We start from the raw sequence: 20,318 nt of genomic DNA, 5'->3' as shown, positions 1-20,318 counted from the left end.
AACATTGCTTTGCAGGTATACACAACAGTATATTCCCCTTGTAAGCAAGGAGAGGCATCGCAAAGCAAAACCCTTATGGCTGAATAAAAGAGTTAAGGTCGAGGTTGGTAATAAAAAACGTGCTTTTAAAGCATTCAAGTTAGCTGGGACAGCGGAAACTTTCATCAGGTACAAGGAAGCAAATAAAGCATGCAAAAAAGCTATCAGGCAAGCTAAAATAGAGATGGAAAGGGATATTGCAGCTAGGAGTAAAAAGAATCCAAAATTATTTTTTAATTATGTGAATAGTAAAAAAATGAAGCAAGAAGGGGTGGGAACTTTATTATCACGGGGAGGTACGTTGGTTGATGAGAACGGGGAAAAAGCTGAAATTTTGAACTCTTATTTTTCATCTGTCTATACATCTGAGGAGCCAGATAATGAAGGCTTCCCTTTTAATATACCCAGTGCTAGTAATTTAGCTACTGGCGCATGGGTCACTCGGGAGGAAATTCAAAAGAGACTTGAACATGTAAAGGTAAACAAAGGTCCAGGACCGGATGGGATTCATCCCAGGGTATTAAATGAGCTGAGCGCTGTGATTGCCAAGCCTCTTCACATAATTTTTCAGGATTCGTTGAGGTTTGGCATGGTGCCGAGAGACTGGCGGATTGCTAATGTGGTGCCGTTATTTAAAAAGGGATCTCGTTCTCAGCCTGAAAACTATAGGCCTGTTAGTCTGACATCAGTAGTAGGAAAGCTTCTGGAAGGGGTAATAAGGGATAGGATAGTTGAATACATTGCAGTTCACAATACTATTAGTTTGTGCCAGCATGGTTTTATGCGTAACAGATCTTGCCAGACTAATTTAGTTGCCTTTTATGAGGAGGTGAGCAGGAACCTTGATGCTGGAATGGCAGTTGATGTCATCTACTTAGATTTTGCTAAAGCGTTTGATACAGTACCTCACAGAAGGTTAATGATCAAATTGAGGAATATTGGCCTAGAACATAATATTTGTAATTGGATAGAAAACTGGCTGAAGGATAGAGTACAAAGAGTGGTGGTAAATGGAACATTTTCTAATTGGGCCAGTGTGGTTAGTGGAGTACCGCAGGGGTCAGTCCTTGGTCCTTTGCTTTTTAACTTGTTTATTAATGACCTGGAGGTGGGCATAGACAGTACTGTTTCTATTTTTGCTGATGACACTAAATTGTGCAAAACTATAAGTTCCATGCAGGATGCTGCCGCTTTGCAGAGCGATTTGACAAAATTGGAAAACTGGGCAGCAAACTGGAAAATGAGGTTCAATGTTGACAAGTGCAAAGTTATGCACTTTGGTAGGAATAATATAAACGCAAACTATCTACTGAATGGTAGTGTGTTGGGGGCATCCTTAATGGAGAAGGATCTAGGGGTTTTTGTAGATCACAAGTTGTCTAATTCCAGGCAGTGTCATTCTGTGGCTACTACAGCAAATAAAGTGCTGTCTTGTATAAAAAAGGGCATTGACTCAAGGGATGAGAACATATTTTTGCCGCTTTATAGGTCCCTGGTAAGGCCTCACCTTGAGTATGCAGTGCAGTTTTGGGCTCCAGTCCTTAAGAAGGATATTAATGAGCTGGAGAGAGTGCAGAGACGTGCAACTAAACTGGTAAAGGGGATGGAAGATTTAAGCTATGAGGTTAGACTGTCGAGGTTGGGGTTGTTTTCTCTGGAAAAGAGGCGCTTGCGAGGGGACATGATTACTCTGTACAAGTACATTAGAGGGGATTATAGGCAGTTGGGGGATGTTCTTTTTTCCCATAAAAACAATCAGCGCACCAGAGGTCACCCCTATAGATTAGAGGAACAGAGCTTCCATTTGAAGCAGCGTAGGTGGTTTTTCACGGTGAGGGCAGTGAGGCTGTGGAATGCCCTTCCTAGTGATGTGGTAATGGCAGACTCTGTTAATGCCTTTAAGAGGGGCCTGGATGAGTTTTTGAACAAGCAGAATATCCAAGGCTATTGTGATACTAATATCTACAGTTAGTATTACTGGTTGTATATATATAGTTTATGTATGTGAGTGTATAGATTGGTTAGTATAGGTTGTGTGCTGGGTTTACTCGGATGGGTTGAACTTGATGGACAATGGTCTTTTTTCAACCCTATGTAACTATGTAACTATGTAAATGTATAGCAACATTTGGCAGAAGATGCCATTTTTTCATCTCCAATACACTCTTCTGGTTCAGTTCCCTTAAGAATTAGCAGTGAATTACTATTTATTTTGATATAAAGCAGGATGAAGATTTTAAAGAGCTACTAGAAATTTACCCTTTTTTACATCTATCACAACATTGTCTTTGCATGCTATTTATAGATATGCTATAAAAGTCTGCCTGATGCTTTTACATTACCTATCTGATCCCCCATATTCCCAGATGAGAGGGCTGCCATATTTGTGCTGCAGTATTCGCATAGCATTAGAAACTATAACTGATAGGTTTAGAAGGGACAGTCAAGTTGGCAAAACAGTCAGGTTTATGGACTTCAAGTCACAATTAATTACAAAAGCAGAACTATAAGCAAAAAGCCATCAACATGGCCTACAGGTAACTTTTAATGTACATTCATATTTTTGAAGAGTAGTTTTTTAGTGTCAGTATCACTTTAAGCCTAGATTGTGTCTGAGAAAATACATAAAGGAAGGGCACTGAGGGCAATTAAGGGGGAAAACATTATACAACCCATTTGCAAGTTCATCAATCTACCTTATGTTTCCGGATTTTAGGGCTGCTTTGTGTTGCCATTTCCCGTGGAGATAAACAGGCATATAAGGCCAGGCCTTCCTCCTGCCAAGCCTGCTGCAGTCCGAGTACATGAAATGGGGCATTGCCCATACCATGAGTATTGAAGCCTGGCACCTGTGCCAAAAAGATATTTTATGTTCAGCTAATGCTCATATATTCCAAACACTTAGTCAAAGCAAAGACTATGTAACACTCACCAAAGAGATAAGCCAAGTCAGCAGGCAGTGGAAGGTGTTGGCGAGAAAAAGAGAAGAATAAGGAGAGCGTGCACCATGCTGTCCTGGAATGAAAACTTGCCCACAGCTGGACAAACTTATAGTGAGAAGAAGTGTCTCTACTCCACTTCTAGCTAAGTCTGGCAATGTGCCGATACTTGGACTGTATGAGGCTTCCTGTTGGAAACAGTCAAAGGGGCAACATGTAAATTGCAGCTTTCTGATATACAATAAGAATTCAATTGTATCCCTACAACTAGGAAGAATATGTACACTAAGGAGGCACATTATATGCTGTACTTGCCACTGTACCTGGCCCCACAGAGGCAACACAGGTTGACAACAAATGCCTTACACAGCTTTTTCACATAAATTATATGCAGCAAAACATATTGCTATACTGCTCTCTGGCCATATTTACCGGATGGAACAGTATGGGTGTTGCCTCAGCCATTGGTTGACGGCCATTTACTGTGTTACTTGGCTTGAGGCCTTCCAGCTGTGTCAGCATCCTGAGACGAGCCTTCTTCTCCTTTTCTTGCTTCTCCCTCTGGGCAATCTCATCAGCTCTGTCATGGAAGGGAGTACAGATAAGCATGCAGATGTACAGGTAGTTTCAAGTTTTCAGTAATAATGATATATACGTGGTGAAACTGATCAATTACATTTTTCTGCTTTGTTTTGGCAAGACTTTTCACTAAAAATTCCTTAATTTCCTGAAAGTCTTTTAGCTATCCATGATGGTCATCGAACATTCCAAGAGATTAGCCGCACAGTAGGTCTGAATCTGATGTCAAGTGTGACCTTCAACTAGGACCAGGGTCCACTGTTTCCTAATGAAGATACAGGGAATCACAGGGGCTATTGTTGCCACTATGATAAATCAAGCCCACAATGCTATACTACAGATTGCTAGTCCTGGCCAGTACCTTAGTATATGTTCCTTTTGTATCAAAGGTACATAAACTGCATTTCTGTATACCTCAGCCTCAAAGCACATTACAGGTTTGTCCATTACTTACCTGGAGTTGATAAGGCTTTTTGGTGGTAACGACTGGATAATTTCCTCCACTTTCTCTGGCTCTTCTCTGCTGTCTTTTTCTTCTCTCTCCTCCACCTCCTGGCGCTTGGGGCTGATATCAGCCTTGGACTTCAGTCTTAGTTTCCTCTGGGTTGGTGTCCCCAATTCCGTGCTTTCTTTAATGGCTGACTCAGGGTTTGGCATATTGGGATCAGAAAGTGAGCCATTCTGAATGTTGTGGCGTTTCTGCAGGAGCAAACTTTTTCCTGTGTGGTCTGCTCTGATAAATAATATTGTCATGTCATGATAAAGACTGCCATGCTATTTGAAATTAAACATGGACAAATAATCCCTGAAATCCTAGTACTACCTCCAATGTCAGTAAGGAAACTCGATTACATCCTTGCTAACCATTTTGTACAAAGCATCTGCCACTCATCCACAAAGTAGAAAGTAAGTGAAGGGTCTGTGTATGCATGCTAGTACCCTGCTCACAAGTATCCTCCAACCCTGTTTTTTTCTCAGTTCCTCATTTGATAGGTTCTTAGAGATTATCATGACCGTTGGATTATTTGTTAGGCATTTCATATGTCCTATCAGGGACATAAGAGAACACTTTGCATTGTTTGCACTGACTTAGCAGAGGCCTTAAAAAACTGAGTGAGCCAATGTAGCAAGACCCTTATACTTTCTGCATCCAAATATTAAAAATGGGCTTTGGATAATCTCTCCAGTACTGTCATGCTTATAGAAAAACTCACATGCCTGCTCTTACCTAAATAATTATTACACATTCCTATGAAATAACATGGGGTATCAGTCATCCTGCCAAGGATTTGGGGATATACTTGTTTACAATCTGCATCACACAGTCAATTATTTTATTATTACATTACAGGGGTATAACAGTTCCCCTGTCAGTTCCCCTGACAGTATGACTAGACACTACAATCACACGGTAAGCCGGTGGTGTGCAGAAAAACGTCACTTACAAGCTGCCTGTATAAACCTGTACTTCAGGGGCAGACAAACTTCAGCACTGTTTCTAAACTAAAACTCCTAGTTCCTTCTGGCAACTCTTGTAGGAGTTGTAGATACATATTTGCAGTACTGAAGGTGTCCTATCCCTATTCTAATCCTCACTTACTTGTTAAGACGCCTTTTTTCTTTCTGTTTATTTCTTTGAGTGGGATTTCCGGGCACCTGATCTAACCCTGTCTTAGAAATGGTTGTTCTTAGATCTATATAGATGGTGGGTAAGGACTGTAGATCTTTCCCATTGTCTTGCAAGGACCCTTTCCGATTAGGAGGTGGCCTGGAATGGAAAGTAATTAGAATGAGTGCAAGTAAAATATTTTTGTGGATATTCCTTTCAAACAAAACTAATATCTGTAAACTTGAACACATTATTCTCCACAACCATTGTTTACTTTCATTGCGCATACACAGCCACAGGACAGTACGTTTACCCTGTAAATTATACAGTTTAACACTCCTTTTTGCAAGTTTACTTTAACACTAGGCAAAGCTGTCTTGGTTTTATTTCCAGCAGACACTTATATATATCGGAAAGTGACAAAAGCCACTCTATCTTGCTGCGCCTACTTGATCATCACCTTTAGCAAAGGAAGCAGTGATTATTCATGTACATTCTACTTTATTGTCTCTTGCTCCACATAAAACTAAACTTCTCTTCTTTTTCAGTACCTAAAAGAACTCTTTGTGTTAGTGCCATCTTTATCCTTTCTTTGTAGTTGAGGAACACTGGACACCTCTTCCGAATGCTGAGCAGCAAACTTCACCAGCTGCTCCATTATACATTGATGCCGTCTCTCTGTAGACTCTTCCATGGAAAGTAATAAAGGGGGCATTTTCCTTTCTGTACAAGAAATAACATAGGCAGAAAACTGGGCAATTATAATAAAGACCATTTCTTGACCAACAAATACAATGTAATCCTTGTGCTGTTATTAAGTCGGGGCAGTTAGTTACTGAATGCAACATAAACTTATAATAAGTTGCTGATTATCTATACTGACCGCTAGTAAATATAACTGCAGCAATGAGGGGTATGCCCCCTGCATACCAGTTTTTTTTACCTTGAACTTCCTCTTCCTTGAGCTGACAAAGGATAGCATCCAGGTCCCACTGCTCTAGGCACTGAAAGAGAAGGGGCAGCTTTTACCAGAAACAACTGGCCGTATCTGTTCAATAATAATAGAATTACATAAGAAGAGATGAATGATTAACTTCTCTCTGCCAGGAGCATGGAATTAATCGTTAATGGCTTACAACCATAAGGAGCTGACATCTCTCATCAAAAAGGTTCTTCCTACAGTAAGTTCCTGAATACCAATATTTCATGTGGTCACTGACTAAACATATTTATTTGATCTTTTATAGTAGTAGGAGTAATATAAACAGTAAACACAAGTGTTTCTTACCTCTAGAAACTGCAAAGATGGCTCCACAGGTTTTAAACTGCAGGTGGGGCTGCTTAGGTGCTCACTCCCTGTACCTCCGAGGTGCACATCATACTTGCTGTGACTTTGTGGCTTAGTTGTAACTCTAGAGTGCAATCCATGCTGGAGCTCATCTTCTTTTTCCGAGTCTTTAATATCAGCCTCAGACTCTATATGTACATCATCTAGAGGTTCTGGGCACAGCTGCTCTATGTCTGGGTTGCTGGAGTTTATAGAATGATCTGAGTCGCCCGTTTGGACAGGTGTAGGAATGCCTAAATCAGGACAGGATGCCAAACTCTCTGAGAGTTCCAAACTTTCTACTTTCTTTGGGGAAACCTGTCGTGTTGCAGCCTGAAAGAATGAAAAACAACAAAAGCAAATTTATATTTAAATAAAGACAGTAGAGTGGGGAACAGAAAGACAAGGAATAAAAAATAACGATGATAATCAAATTGTAAGCTCACAGAGCAATCGTTTTTTTGCTGCCGGGGTCAGAGACCCCCATTTGAAAGCTGGAAAGATGTAGAAAATGAAGGCAAATAATTTAGAAACTATTAAAAAATGAAGACCAGTTGCAAAATTGCCAGGAATAGGACATTCTATAACATACTAAAAGTTAACTTTAAGGTGAACCACCCCTTTAATATGCAATAGATCTTCTCTTTGATGTAGGGGCTGTGTTGGTGGGCATTGTTTCCGTTTATACGTAAGAGGTCGGGCACTGATATACCTTTATTAGCTATGGCTACTTGTCTCACTAGAGCTCAGTCACAAATTAGTTTACATTTGGGGGGGGGGCTTTAGTTTGGCTTTTATTATGATAGACAGTAATATTCTGATACAATCTGCAACTGGCCATGGCAATGCTTTTAATAAGGGATTGGAAGGTGAATATAAGAGGGTCTGAATAGAAAAAGCAGTAATTAAAAAGCTACAATAACAATGTAGCTTCACATAGAAATAGATTTTGGCTGTGATGTGGCACATGAGTTTCCATATTTTGGCCAAAGTGTACCACCATCTTATTTTTTTTTTTAATTGTGCCCTTGCGATCATTTTTCAACCTTGTATGTAAATAAAGAAGCCTCACTGTGCAATATAATAATATATTAATAACAACATTTTAGAATAACAACCACACACTAATACAAACCGGATTCCAAAAAAGTTGGAACACTAAACAAATTGTGAATAAAAACTGAACGCAATGATGTGAAGGTGCCAACTTCTAATATTTTATTCAGAATATAACATAAATCACGGAACAAAAGTTTAAACTGAGAAAATGTACCATTTTAAGGGAAAAATATGTTGATTCAGAATTTCATGGTGTCAACAAATCCCAAAAAAGTTGGGACAAGTAGCAATAAGAGGCTGGAAAAAGTAAATTTGAGCATAACGAAGAGCTGGAAGACCAAATAACACTAATTAGGTCAATTGGCAACATGATTGGGTATAAAAAGAGCTTCTCAGAGTTGCAGTGTCTCTCAGAAGCCAAGATGGGTAGAGGATCACCAATTCCCACAATGTTGCGCAGAAAGATAGTGGAGCAATATCAGAAAGGTGTTACCCAGCGAAAAATTGCAAAGATTTTGCATCTATCATCATCAACTGTGCATAACATCATCCGAAGATTCAGAGAATCTGGAACAATCTCTGTGCGTAAGGGTCAAGGCCGTAAAACCATACTGGATGCCCGTGATCTCCGGGCCCTTAAACGACACTGCACCACAAACAGGAATGCTACTGTAAAGGAAATCACAGAATGGGCTCAGGAATACTTCCAGAAACCATTGTCAGTGAACACAATCCACCGTGCCATCCGCCGTTGCCAGCTGAAACTCTACAGTGCAAAGAAGAAGCCATTTCTAAGCAAGATCCACAAGCTCAGGCGTTTTCACTGGGCCAGGGATCATTTAAAATGGAGTGTGGCAAAATGGAAGACTGTTCTGTGGTCAGACGAGTCACGATTCGAAGTTCTTTTTGGAAATCTGGGACGCCATGTCATCCAGACCAAAGTGGACAAGGACAACCCAAGTTGTTATCAACGCTCAGTTCAGAAGCTTGCATCTCTGATGGTATGGGGTTGCATGAGTGCGTGTGGCATGGGCAGCTTGCATGTCTGGAAAGGCAGTATCAATGCAGAAAAATATATTCAGGTTCTAGAACAACAAATGCTCCCATCCAGACGTCATCTCTTTCAGGGAAGACCCTGCATTTTTCAACAAGATAATGCCAGACCACATTCTGCATCAATCACAACATCATGGCTGCGTAGGAGAAGGATCCGGGTACTGAAATGGCCAGTCTGCAGTCCAGATCTTTCACCTATAGAGAACATTTGGCGCATCATAAAGAGGAGGGTGCGACAAAGAAGGCCCAAGATGATTGAACAGTTAGAGGCCTGTATTAGACAAGAATGGGAGAGCATTCCTATTCCTAAACTTGAGAAACTGGTCTCCTCGGTCCCCAGACGTCTGTTGAGTGTTGTAAGAAGAAGAGGAGATGCCACACAGTGGTGAAAATGGCCTTGTCCCAACTTTTTTGGGATTTGTTGACACCATGAAATTCTGAATCAACATATTTTTCCCTTAAAATGGTACATTTTCTCAGTTTAAACTTTTGTTCCGTGATTTATGTTCTATTCTGAATAAAATATTAGAAGTTGGCACCTCCACATCATTGCATTCAGTTTTTATTCACAATTTGTGTCCCAACTTTTTTGGAATCCGGTTTGTAGTTTGTAGTTTCAACGAAAATCTCATACATTTGTATTTGCTGGAAGACTTCATCTTTCCTCGTTACTCAAATAAATTGTATCCCATGAGAGCATGCACTACACTGGTGATCATTCAAAATACATTGGGCTAGTGCAGAATACTCACCCAACCTACTTATACAGCCTACATGTTTAAGAACTCTTAACTCTGAACCCCCCTGGCATCTGTCCTATATACAGCTTGCCACAAATACATGATGTTTGATGTCATGAGTATAGCGAATGATTAATATTGCTTTGTATCTAATAGTGCCAGAAACAACAGACAATAAAAGTGTCCTACAAGCATCTCCATATAATCATGCCTCAGACACAAGTGCTAGAGCACTAAGGGGCACCCCTTACGGCTCATTTAGCCTGAACTTGTCTCTAGGCACTGTCGAGTTATGCACCTCAAGCCGGATTAAAAAACCCTAACTAGTATGTCTAATTGATATACGGGCCAGGATGGAGAATGCCTACCCTCATGAATACAGTACTACCGAACATACATAGCACTGTATTCATATGGAAAAGTACAGGTCCTTGAGCTCCATTCTGAAGCATAAAGACCTGTGCCTCAAGCACTGCAAGCGAGGCAGGGTTTAAAGTGCCAGAAACATGGTCATACCTGATGCTCCTAGGATGGGCACTGAAGAAAAGCAATGAAGGCTCAAGGTGACTAGCTGCACTGAGAATGTGATCACACACTTTGGGGAGAAACCGACCCAACTGTATGAAGAGTCTGTGACTGAAATAAGTTTAACTAACCTGGAAAGCAAAAGTCCAGTAGGTTCAGAGTCAGACTGGGACCCCAGGGGCCAACCAGAAAACCTTTGACCATAGGCCCACTCGCCAAACTATTTTTCCTCCTTTCCTCACCCAGCCACTTTATTCTCCTAGTCTCTTTTATTTATATTCCAACATCCATTCTTCTATCTGTTTCTCTTATTTGTTTTCATTCAGAAATAGGGAATAACCATGACCAAATGGTCAGGAGCAGGAGGGCCCACTGACACCTGGGCCCACCGGGAGTTTTCCTGGTACCAAAAACACATTTGCATGCAAAAGCGGAGTTGGCAGGCAAGAAATCCATATGCGCTATTTTTATTTTGGTGTCAGTACATACCGCAGACTTTGGTATATCTATGCCTATTGGGCATCAAACTGTTCAGTAGACCTTGGGTGCTCCTATTTGGGGTGATTTGCCTTTGTATGCAAGAAATTGTGTGAGATAAATGCGGCAAACTGCAACATTTTTATGCGATTTTCTGAAATGTCATAAAAACCACTAACTTTAGGAAAGCTTTGCAGATTGGTACTTTGATGTAGAAAGGACTCTTTACCCATGTTGGATTTGTCAGAATGTGTACTTTCCAAAAATATATGGTTTTCTGGGTTTTTCTGTACAGTTAGGGGGTCTTACGGCACATAATACATGGTCATTGGGCTTTTTTTTGCAGAAATTGAGTTGGCAGCTGAGAAAATTCCTATGCACTATTTTCATTTGGGTGCCTCTGTACACAATATACTTTGGTAAATCTTTGCATATTGGGCATCAAACTGTTCAGTAGACTGCTGGCGTTCATATTTAGGGTGATGTGTCATTATACGTAAGAAATGTTGTAAGATAAATATGGCAAATTGCAACCATTTTAGTCCTGTTCCAGTAAAGTCAGAAAAACCATTAACTTTAGGAAAGCTTTCCAGATTGGTACTTTGGTGCAGAAAGTCTTCTTTACCCATGTTGGATTTGTCAGAATGTGTACTTAAAAAATATATGGTTTTTATGGGTCATGCTACATTTCTGCAGCTTCTACCCCTCATAAAACTGCCATGTGTTTATGAATTAGGTTAAGGTAAGCCATAAAATTAGTGTGCACAAGGTATATTTGGGGGGTCTCTAAGTGCCTTGTGCTTTGATAAAACTGTGTACAGTGGGCATCAAACTGTTCAGTGGACCTCTGGGGTTCATATTTAGGGTGTTTTATCTTGGTACCTAATGCTATGTTGGAGATAAGATGCTGCAAAGTGGAAGCTTTGAGGGGATTTTTGGAAATTTCATCAAAATTGCCAACTTTAGGAAAGCTTTGCGGCTTGGTACTTTGGAATAGAAAGACACAGGTACCCATTTTAAAATCGGGGGGATGAGTACTTTCCAAAAATATATGACTTTCTGGGGTGAATGTACTTTTTACTAGCTTTATCCCACATATAATGATGTAAATGTGTTGATTTTGCAGAAGCTGAAATGACAAATGACACATCATATGGGGGTATGTTCCCATTGGGGCCCCTACATGCCACATACTTAGGTAAACCTATACATATTGGGCATCAAACTGTTCAGTGGACCCTTGGTGTTCATATTTAGGGTGTATTATCTGGTTACTTTATGACCTGTAGGAGATAAGATACTATAGACTGGAAGCTTTGAAGTGATTTTTAAAAAAAATTCACAAATTTTGATAAAAACCAATAACTTTAGGAAAACATTGCAACTTAGTAGTTTGGAATAGACAGGCAGTTCTACCTATTCTGGATTCCCCATATTCTGTTCTTTCCAAAAATGTATAATTTTCTGGGATAAACCTTCTGTTAGTGGAATTTTTGGACTTGAAATCTAAAGTATGCAGCTTTCTGGAGCAGTGCTTTGGAAATTTGGTAGTGTACTGCTGGGAGTTTTTAACCTATACAAGTGAGAAATCTCCATAAAACTATATATTTTTGGTATTGGCACGTTCAGGAGACATGGGACTTTCTAAATCAGTTGTATTTTCATGCATAAAATAATTTTTGTTTCTGGTGTATGTGTTTATATTATGGAAAATATTATTTGTTTTCATTTTTTAGACATTTAGAAGCCTATATCTTGTTACAGAATTGGAATTACACAAAAAACAATACATTGTTTTCCTGGGTAAACTAAAAGTCCCCCCGAGGAAAGGCCCCTAAAGTGAAACAGTGCAAAATGTTCAAAAACTGTCTGGCAGTAGAAGTTCCACTTTGGTCCAAAATGGCTGAAAGGGTTAAGAGAATACAGCGCACAGTAAATTAAGCCCCTCCCCTGTATGTGTGAAAAATGGCACCAAACAATAGTCTCTATGTCAACCTATCAACAATATACAGTGTTGGGTGACTAAAAAGAAAATGTAAAAGTGTCAGCAACAAATGCAGTTGCTGTTTCACAGGGTATTATAACCACAGAGCAAAAAGAGGTGTAAAATACTGTATTTAAGGATAGTACACACTACCCAGAGAATCAAGTGCATAGTACTTGTGAATAAAGCCAAGTGATAGAAAAGAGCTGTAAAAGGAGCTGTATAAGAGTGCCCTTTCACAGGAAAAGTGATGTTAACAGGCATATGGACTATATATATATATATAGTCATATAAGTGGCAAGTCAAGATATTACTGAAGTGTATGAGTAAGAAAATAAAAAAAAGTTCACTGTGGAGGACTGTGCTGCAATCGTACTGAATCGCCACCAGTCAGTATGGACTTAGTTAATCTGCTGTAGTCCCTTCTTGGTGCGAATGGCTGCTGCTTCCTTTTACAGGTATGGAACCTGTTATCCAAAATGATCGGGACCTGGGGTTTTCCAGACAAGGGATCTTTCCGTAATTTGGATCTCCATAACTCGTCTGCTATAAATAATTCAAAGATTGAATAAACCCAATAGGATTGTTTTGCCTCCAATAAGGATTAATTATATCTTAGTTGGGATCAAGTACAAGGTACTGTTTTATTACAGGTATGGGACCTGTGCTCGGGACCTGGGGTTCTCCGGATAAGGGATCTTTCCGTAATTTGGATCTCCTTTGGATTACTTGTCTGCTTAAAATCATGCAAATACTGAATAAAGCCAATAGGCTTTTTTGCCTCCAGTAAGGATTAATTATATCTTAGTTGGGATTAAGTACAGGTACTGTTTTATTATTACAGAGAAAAGGGAATCATTTAACCATTAAATAAACCCAATAGGACTGTTCTGCCCCCAATAAGGGGTAATAATATCTTAGTTGGGATCAAGTACAGGTACTGTTTTATTATTACAGAGAAAAGGGAATCATTTAACCATTAAATAAACCCAATAGGACTGTTCTGCCCCAATAAGGGGTAATAATATCTTAGTTAGGATCAAGTACAGGTACTGTTTTATTATTACAGAGAAAAGGGAATCATTTAACCATTAAATAAACCCAATAGGGCTGTTCTGCCCCCAATAAGGGGTAATTATATCTTAGTTGGGATCAAGTACAGGTACTGTTTTATTATTACAGAGAAAAGGGAATCATTTAACCATTAAATAAACCCAATAGGACTGTTCTGCCCCCAATAAGGGGTAATAATATCTTAGTTGGGATCAAGTACAGGTACTGTTTTATTATTACAGAGAAAAGGGAATCATTTAACCATTAAATAAACCCAATAGGACTGTTCTGCCCCAATAAGGGGTAATAATATCTTAGTTAGGATCAAGTACAGGTACTGTTTTATTATTACAGAGAAAAGGGAATCATTTAACCATTAAATAAACCCAATAGGGCTGTTCTGCCCCCAATAAGGGGTAATTATATCTTAGTTGGGATCAAGTACAAGGTACTGTTTTATTATTACAGAGAAAAGGGAATCATTTAACCATGAATTAAACCCAATAGGGCTGTTCTGCCCCCAATAAGGGGTAATTATATCTTAGTTGGGATCAAGTACAGGTACTGTTTTATTATTACAGAGAAAAGGGAATCATTTAACCATGAAATAAACCCAATAGGGCTGTTCTGCCCCCAATAAGGGGTAATTATATCTTAGTTGGGATCAAGTACAGGTACTGTTTTATTATTACAGAGAAAAGGGAATCATTTAACCATTAAATAAACCCAATAGGGCTGTTCTGCCCCCAATAAGGGGTAATTATATCTTAGTTGGGATCAAGTACAAGGTACTGTTTTATTATAACAGAGAAAAAGGAATTCATTTTTCAAAATTAGAATTATTTGCTTATAATGGAGTCTATGGGAGATGGCCTTTCTGTAATTCGGAACTTTCTAGATAAGGGGTTTCCAGGCAAGGGATACCATACCTGTACTTCCATTTAGATTTCCTTTTTCAGGCTTTCAGACCCATAAACAGATCAGTGCTACAAAGCCATGTATTTGCCCAAAATACACTACAACCAATTACATGGTCTGATAACTGAATAAAAAAAAAATCTTTTTTGGAGCAGCAAAAAGCCTAAAGAGCTAGAAGTGTTGTGCAAAATGGTAAACTTCAAATGAAACAGCCCTTGAATGTGCCAGTGCTGCCCTTACCTCACTATTTAGTTCCCCATCATCTAACAGCTCTTTGAATAGGTCTGGAATAATGTAATTATCTTCTCTCTGAAAGATATGCAGCTCTTCTTCCTCGCGGTCTGACTGAGAAAAAGAAAAATTGTATTGGTGATAAAATAAACATAGAAGAAATAATATGCAATAGACTAAAGCTGTAGTGCTTACGTATATGAATCTGCACATATATGTTAGATGTAATTTAATCACTGGAGGGCATCTGACCTAGTATTTCCATATTTAAAGTGACAGTACACACCCCATTTCAACATGAGCTCAATGAATAGGGCTTTTTACATATTGTTTTAATTAAGAAATGTGTATGATTTTTGTTATTTCTGGCACTAAACATGAAGAACATGAAGCCAGTTTCACTTTAGCACTTCCTGTCACTTCCTGATTCCACAGAGCAAAGGAGGATCTGATAAAACTAAATACCAGTCTGCTGAGAAGCATCTGATAATGAGCTATTTAAAAGATGCTGCTCAGAGAAGGGAAAAACCAGTTTCAAATTAGTGCTTTAGAATGACAAAATATGCATTTTTTTAATTAAAAGAATATGCAGAATTTATATGCAATACAAGTTCTATTTATTATGCTATTTTACATGTGTACCATCCCTCTAAATGTACTTTTGGGCCTTTTTTTTTTGGGCCATATGCCATCCCACCAGCGATTTACATTCTAGCCAGTGGGATGGCATTGTGGGGAGATTAGTCGCCCGCAACAATGTAGATTTGTCGCGGGGTGACTAATCTCCCTGTGTGTCACTGCCCTAAAAGCCAAGCCACTGATAGAAATAGACAAAATGGCCAAGTTGTGAGCGCATTCTTAAATGATTGGGGTAGAGTAGGGTTACAATAGACCTTGAACTAGATTGAATCAGGGCTTAAGGGTGAAGACACACTGAGCTACTAGTAGCAGCTACTTTTTCACGGCTACTAAACTCCAGAAAATACCCCGCCATAGACAATACTGAGAATTGCCTCTGCTAAAACACACGTAGAGACAATTATCAGCAAATGATCAGCATTGTCTATTTTAGGAGCCACAAGAAGTAGCTGCTACTAGTAGCTCCGTGTGTCTTCATCCTAAGCGAGCAGGCCACCATCTCAACATCAACTGGTAGATTGTGAATTCCATTTTGGGCAGGGGTAAAAACTCCTTATCCACTGCTCCTTGGTTTCAGGTTTCATACAGACATGGGGGCAAGGGCGCATGGGAGTATAGTCAGTGTGCGGATAAGCGCAGGCTCACAATACACCTGTACGCTTAAAAAAACCTCCTTGTTGTGCCTGTAACCTGAAGCACTGAATCTGCCCAAATACAGCTGGTATCCGCCAACAAACACAAGACTTGCCATTTGCTGGGGAATATCAGCTGTGGGTTTCAACACCCATGCAGATTAAAAGGGTGTTTCATCTTTACTTTAAATTTTAGTTTTATATACATATTAATATTACAAGTCAATTTGCAATTGATCTTTATTTTGTATTTCTTGTGGTTTTCAGTTATTTAAGCTTTTTGTTCGGCAGCTCTCAAGTTTGGAATTTCAGCTGTTATCTGGTTGCTAGGGTCTTATTTACCCTAGAAACCAGGCTGTGATTTGAATGAGATACTGGAATATGCATAGCCAAGGGACTGAAAAGGAAGATAAGAACTAAAAAGTAACAATAAAATTGAAGCCACACAGGGCAAAATCTTTTTGACTGCCGGGGTCAGTAAACCCCATCTAAAAGCAAGAAATAAGCAAAAAGGAAGGCAAATAACAAAAAAAACAGGCAAAAAACTAAAATAACAAAAAAATAAATAAATAACAAAGACCAATGGCAAAGTGGAAAGGAATAGGACATTCTATAACTTACTAAAAGTTAACTTAAGCGTGAACCACCCCATTAAATGCTTACGGGTGCAGGCACAACCTGAAGAATATTTAAGCGTACGGGAGTATTGTCAACCTGCGCTTATCTGCAGTCTGACAATAAGCCTGTGTGTCCTTGCCCTTATACTGTATCTATATGAAACCCGTGTGTGACCCTGCCCTAAAATTTGTACTCAATAGACATATCTTTTTTTAAACCTAAGATCTGACACAAAGACAGATCGGCACAAAGATAGCATCAAAGAGCAGATCAAAACAGCAAACATTCAATAATAAAAAACAAAAAAACCTTTCAAGATGTAAACATTAAAAATACATCTCTCAGTCAGGCATATAATAGATTGAGGATTAGCAGATGAAAATGCTGGTCCATGTGGTCTCTGTAGTTCCCAGATCAATACATGTGAATATTACCAAATGACTGATCAAACCAAGGCCTTACCAAGGATGTATCATCTGAGTCAATAGAAGGCAATTCAGCCCTAATAGCAGAAAAAACAGGTTCCCAACCAGATACTCCGAACCAGTCTGGGTCTCTGGCAGCAGTTTCCAACAATTCATCTTGCTCCGAGGCCATCTTATAGACACACACTTCTCAACTGGCCAATTAAACACCTAGAAAAAAGCAAAATGAGTTGGATCATATCCTGAAAATTACAGAAGCCCATGTCAATTATTCATTTAGTAAACAATAAAGGTCTAACTGCAGGTGTAGGCTGAGATTTAAAATAGGTCCTCAAATTCTTTTATACTTTTAATATACAAACAGCCCCCCACCAGCCCAATAAATAGTGACTGTCTATGGCAGTGATCCCCAACCAGTGGCTCAGGGGCAACATGTTGCTCACCAACCCCTTGGATGTTGCTCTCAGTGCCCCCAAACCAGGGAGTTATTTTTGAATTCCTGACTTGGGGGCAAGTTTTAAGGTCCCCATACACCAGGGATCCCCAACCTTTCTTAGTTGTGAGCCACAGTCAAATGTAAACAGACTTGGAGAGCAACACAAGCACCATAAAAGTTAATGGAGGGGCCAAATAAGGGCTAAGATTGGCTATTAGGGGCCTCTATGCACACTATCAGCTTACAGGGGGCTTTATTTGGTAGGAAATCTTGTTTTTATTCAACCAAAACTTGCCCCCAAGTCAGGAATTCAAAATAACTCCCTGGTTTGGGGGCACTGAGAGCAACATCCAAGGGGTTGGGGAGCAACATGTTGCCCCTGAGCCACTGGTTGGGGATCACTGCCATACACTATAAGATCCGCTCGCTTGGCGATGTCGCCAAGCGAGCGGATCTTCACCCGATATACCCACCTACCGGTGGACGATATCGGGTAGCAAGTAGCTTTAAAAAAAATAATCCGTTTACATTTGCGGCCATGGGGCAGTTGGTTCGGGGACCGCATCAACGAGCCGATGCGGTCCCTGATCCGACTGGATTTTCTAACCTGGCCGATTGAGATCTGCCCAATTTCAGGCCAGATATCGGTCGGCCAGGCCACTCGGTTTTGCCCATACATGGGCCGATTAGCTGCCAAATCGGTCCAAGGGACCGGTGTACGGGGACCTTTAGTTCAATAAAAACAAGATTCACTACCAAATAAAGCCCCTGTAAGCCCTTATTTGTGCTTGTGTTGCTCTCCAAGTCTTTTTACATTTGACTGTGGCTCACAAGTAAGAAAGGATGGGGATCCCTGCTCTATGGAATCTTACAGCAGCCCCTCTGGCTTCAAATCCCTTCTCAACCGCGGACCGGGTTGGACCAAAGTTGAATAGAGGCAGGTTAGGGATAGAAACATTCTGACCTGTCCTTACTAAGGATTAGGTATCCACTCAGGCATTTGAGTGAAACAGCACTGTATAATAGCGTGTGTCGCTGGAAAGATAACACACACCTCATACTTTACTATACAGAGCAGTTCCTTAGGCCAATGTCACATTGCCTGTGTTGATGACAGGAGCTTTTCAGCAGTCTGACGTTGGTCTGTGCAAGGGACAATGGGAAGGCAGCCCAAATGTACACCAGAAAGGCAAATAGTATGGCATGTAGGAACTTGTTTGTGAGAAATAGGTGCTGATACATAACAACAGGGACTTCAATATTCCAGCCTAGCAACTGTTGCTAACTACAACTCACAGCATCCTCCAACAGCCAGGAACTTACAAAACTCTACGACTGAGGAGAATAGCTATGGTATCGGCCGTTCTCCAGCTGGACATAATGCAAGGAGTGAATCTGCGGCTTTAGTAACCAGGCTCTGAGTTATGGAGACCTTGGCTTAAAGCGCTAGAGCGTCTGTGGTGCGTCTGTGGCATCTTACAGAAGCAACTCAGCCATTTGACAGAATTCATAGATTGCCAGGCCACTATCAGGGGCTGTCTACCAGTGATCAGCTGCGGTCCAGCAACATTTAAGTGCTAATATCTTAAAAACAAAAAAAACTTTATAAAAATGCCATTACAGATAAGCAATTTTAGCAAACGCGTATTGGTTTATGGCGAATCCACTTCAGACTGGTTATTTTTTATGTTTTACTACAATGCCAGTGTGTGTTTAAAGGAATGATGGTCACTTGAGGTACAGGTGTGCATGCCTCCCAGTCCCGATATTTGCCCCCCATCTCGCTTTCCCGGATACTTACCGAGGTCTCCAACGGAGTCTCACTCGTCTTCGGGTTTTCTCGGCTTCTTCCGGCACTCTTGCTTTAACTTCGGGTCTTCTCGGCTCCTTCCGGCAACGTTATCTTCGGATCTTCCCGGCTTCACTGGCGCGCTTGTCTTCGGCTCTTGTCGGCTCCTCCGGGCGCTTCGGCTCATCTCGTTCCTTCCGCCTGCAAATCTCGCGTGATGAGAGTTCGGCACCGAGTCATTTCAACTCCATCAGCCGCGAAAAGACAGCAGTGGGTCCTGGTACCGCTCAGGCTGAGGGTCGGGAAACCCTGCTGCTCTGCCTGAATGGATCTACTCTGTACGAGCTCCATTTTTAACACTGACTGTAACAAGCTTTTTTTAAAAGTTGTTTATTAATACATATATCAATTATAGACACACAGGAATCAATTAATGATTAATATAGTGTAGTAGCTTTATCAATTAAAACACCTTTATAGAATTCAATAAGAGGCATACTTCCCCTTTAAAACTCCCTATGATTAATTGAGTAATTATTAGTTTGTAAAGGGGTAGGAGGTGGTCCAAGCTATCATAGGAGAAATCATCCATGATTTCGTTTGTTGTATTTTATGAGTGCACGACACTTTAAAGGGAAGGTAAACCTCATATTGATTCTTATGTACAACAGGCTGGTATCATTTCTAAAAAAAAAAAAACTATATTAGTTCTTGTTTGTTTTCTCTGTAGCTCTAAGCATTGGTCCTGGATTTGGGTCGGACATCATAACTATGGATGCACCGAACCCACCCCAACAGATTTGGCCGAATACCGAACCGAATCGGGAAGGGGTTTTGTCCCCCTAACATTTAACCCTTCTGGTTGCAGCACAGAGCAAGGATTCGGGCGAAACCGAATACTTTGAAAAAAAGGTTTCGGGCTGAATCCGGGATTCGGTGCATCCCTAATTCTAACCAGCTAAGAGACTGTAAAGCAGTGGTTCTCAACCTTCATAATGCCGCAACCCTTTAAAGGAGAAGGAAAGGCTAATAAATAGTTAATCTCAAGCTGCAGGCATACCTTCAGTTGTCTCAATAGTGCCCTTAAGTCTCCCCATATTTCTCCCGTTCATAAGATCTGAAGCCAAACAGAAAAAACGCTGAGCCGGGTAGAGAATATTCCCATAATGCCTCGCTCCTGGCCAGACTTGGCGACTTGGGACTGTAGGCGGCGCATGCGCACCCCCCCTAGCGTCCGGTTGC

At 40.4% G+C, this 20,318-nt stretch overlaps 1 protein-coding gene across 1 annotated transcript in view; it reads right to left on the bottom strand.

Moving 5' to 3' along the window:
- Nucleotides 1–19,478, bottom strand: part of c16orf71 (chromosome 16 open reading frame 71) — a 78,178-nt gene extending 58,700 nt beyond the window's left edge. Inside the window, exons 1-11 of the mRNA XM_002932457.5 lie at nucleotides 19,089–19,478; nucleotides 16,889–17,061; nucleotides 14,547–14,651; nucleotides 6,455–6,826; nucleotides 6,110–6,170; nucleotides 5,718–5,889; nucleotides 5,158–5,325; nucleotides 4,012–4,290; nucleotides 3,411–3,558; nucleotides 2,972–3,166; nucleotides 2,736–2,888 (exon numbers count right to left, since the gene is read on the bottom strand). Of these exons, the coding sequence (XP_002932503.3) occupies nucleotides 2,736–2,888; nucleotides 2,972–3,166; nucleotides 3,411–3,558; nucleotides 4,012–4,290; nucleotides 5,158–5,325; nucleotides 5,718–5,889; nucleotides 6,110–6,170; nucleotides 6,455–6,826; nucleotides 14,547–14,651; nucleotides 16,889–17,023 (1,788 nt within the window). The 5' untranslated portion in view covers nucleotides 17,024–17,061; nucleotides 19,089–19,478. The remainder of the gene's footprint in view (nucleotides 1–2,735; nucleotides 2,889–2,971; nucleotides 3,167–3,410; nucleotides 3,559–4,011; nucleotides 4,291–5,157; nucleotides 5,326–5,717; nucleotides 5,890–6,109; nucleotides 6,171–6,454; nucleotides 6,827–14,546; nucleotides 14,652–16,888; nucleotides 17,062–19,088) is intronic.
- Between the last annotated feature and the right edge of the window lie 840 nt (nucleotides 19,479–20,318).

The sequence above is a fragment of the Xenopus tropicalis genome, chromosome 9 (assembly GCF_000004195.4).
Source record: "Xenopus tropicalis strain Nigerian chromosome 9, UCB_Xtro_10.0, whole genome shotgun sequence".
NCBI classification, from domain to species: Eukaryota; Metazoa; Chordata; class Amphibia; order Anura; family Pipidae; genus Xenopus; species Xenopus tropicalis.
Note: the sequence above shows the minus strand (reverse complement) of the source record. Positions and strands in the feature narration are given on the sequence as shown.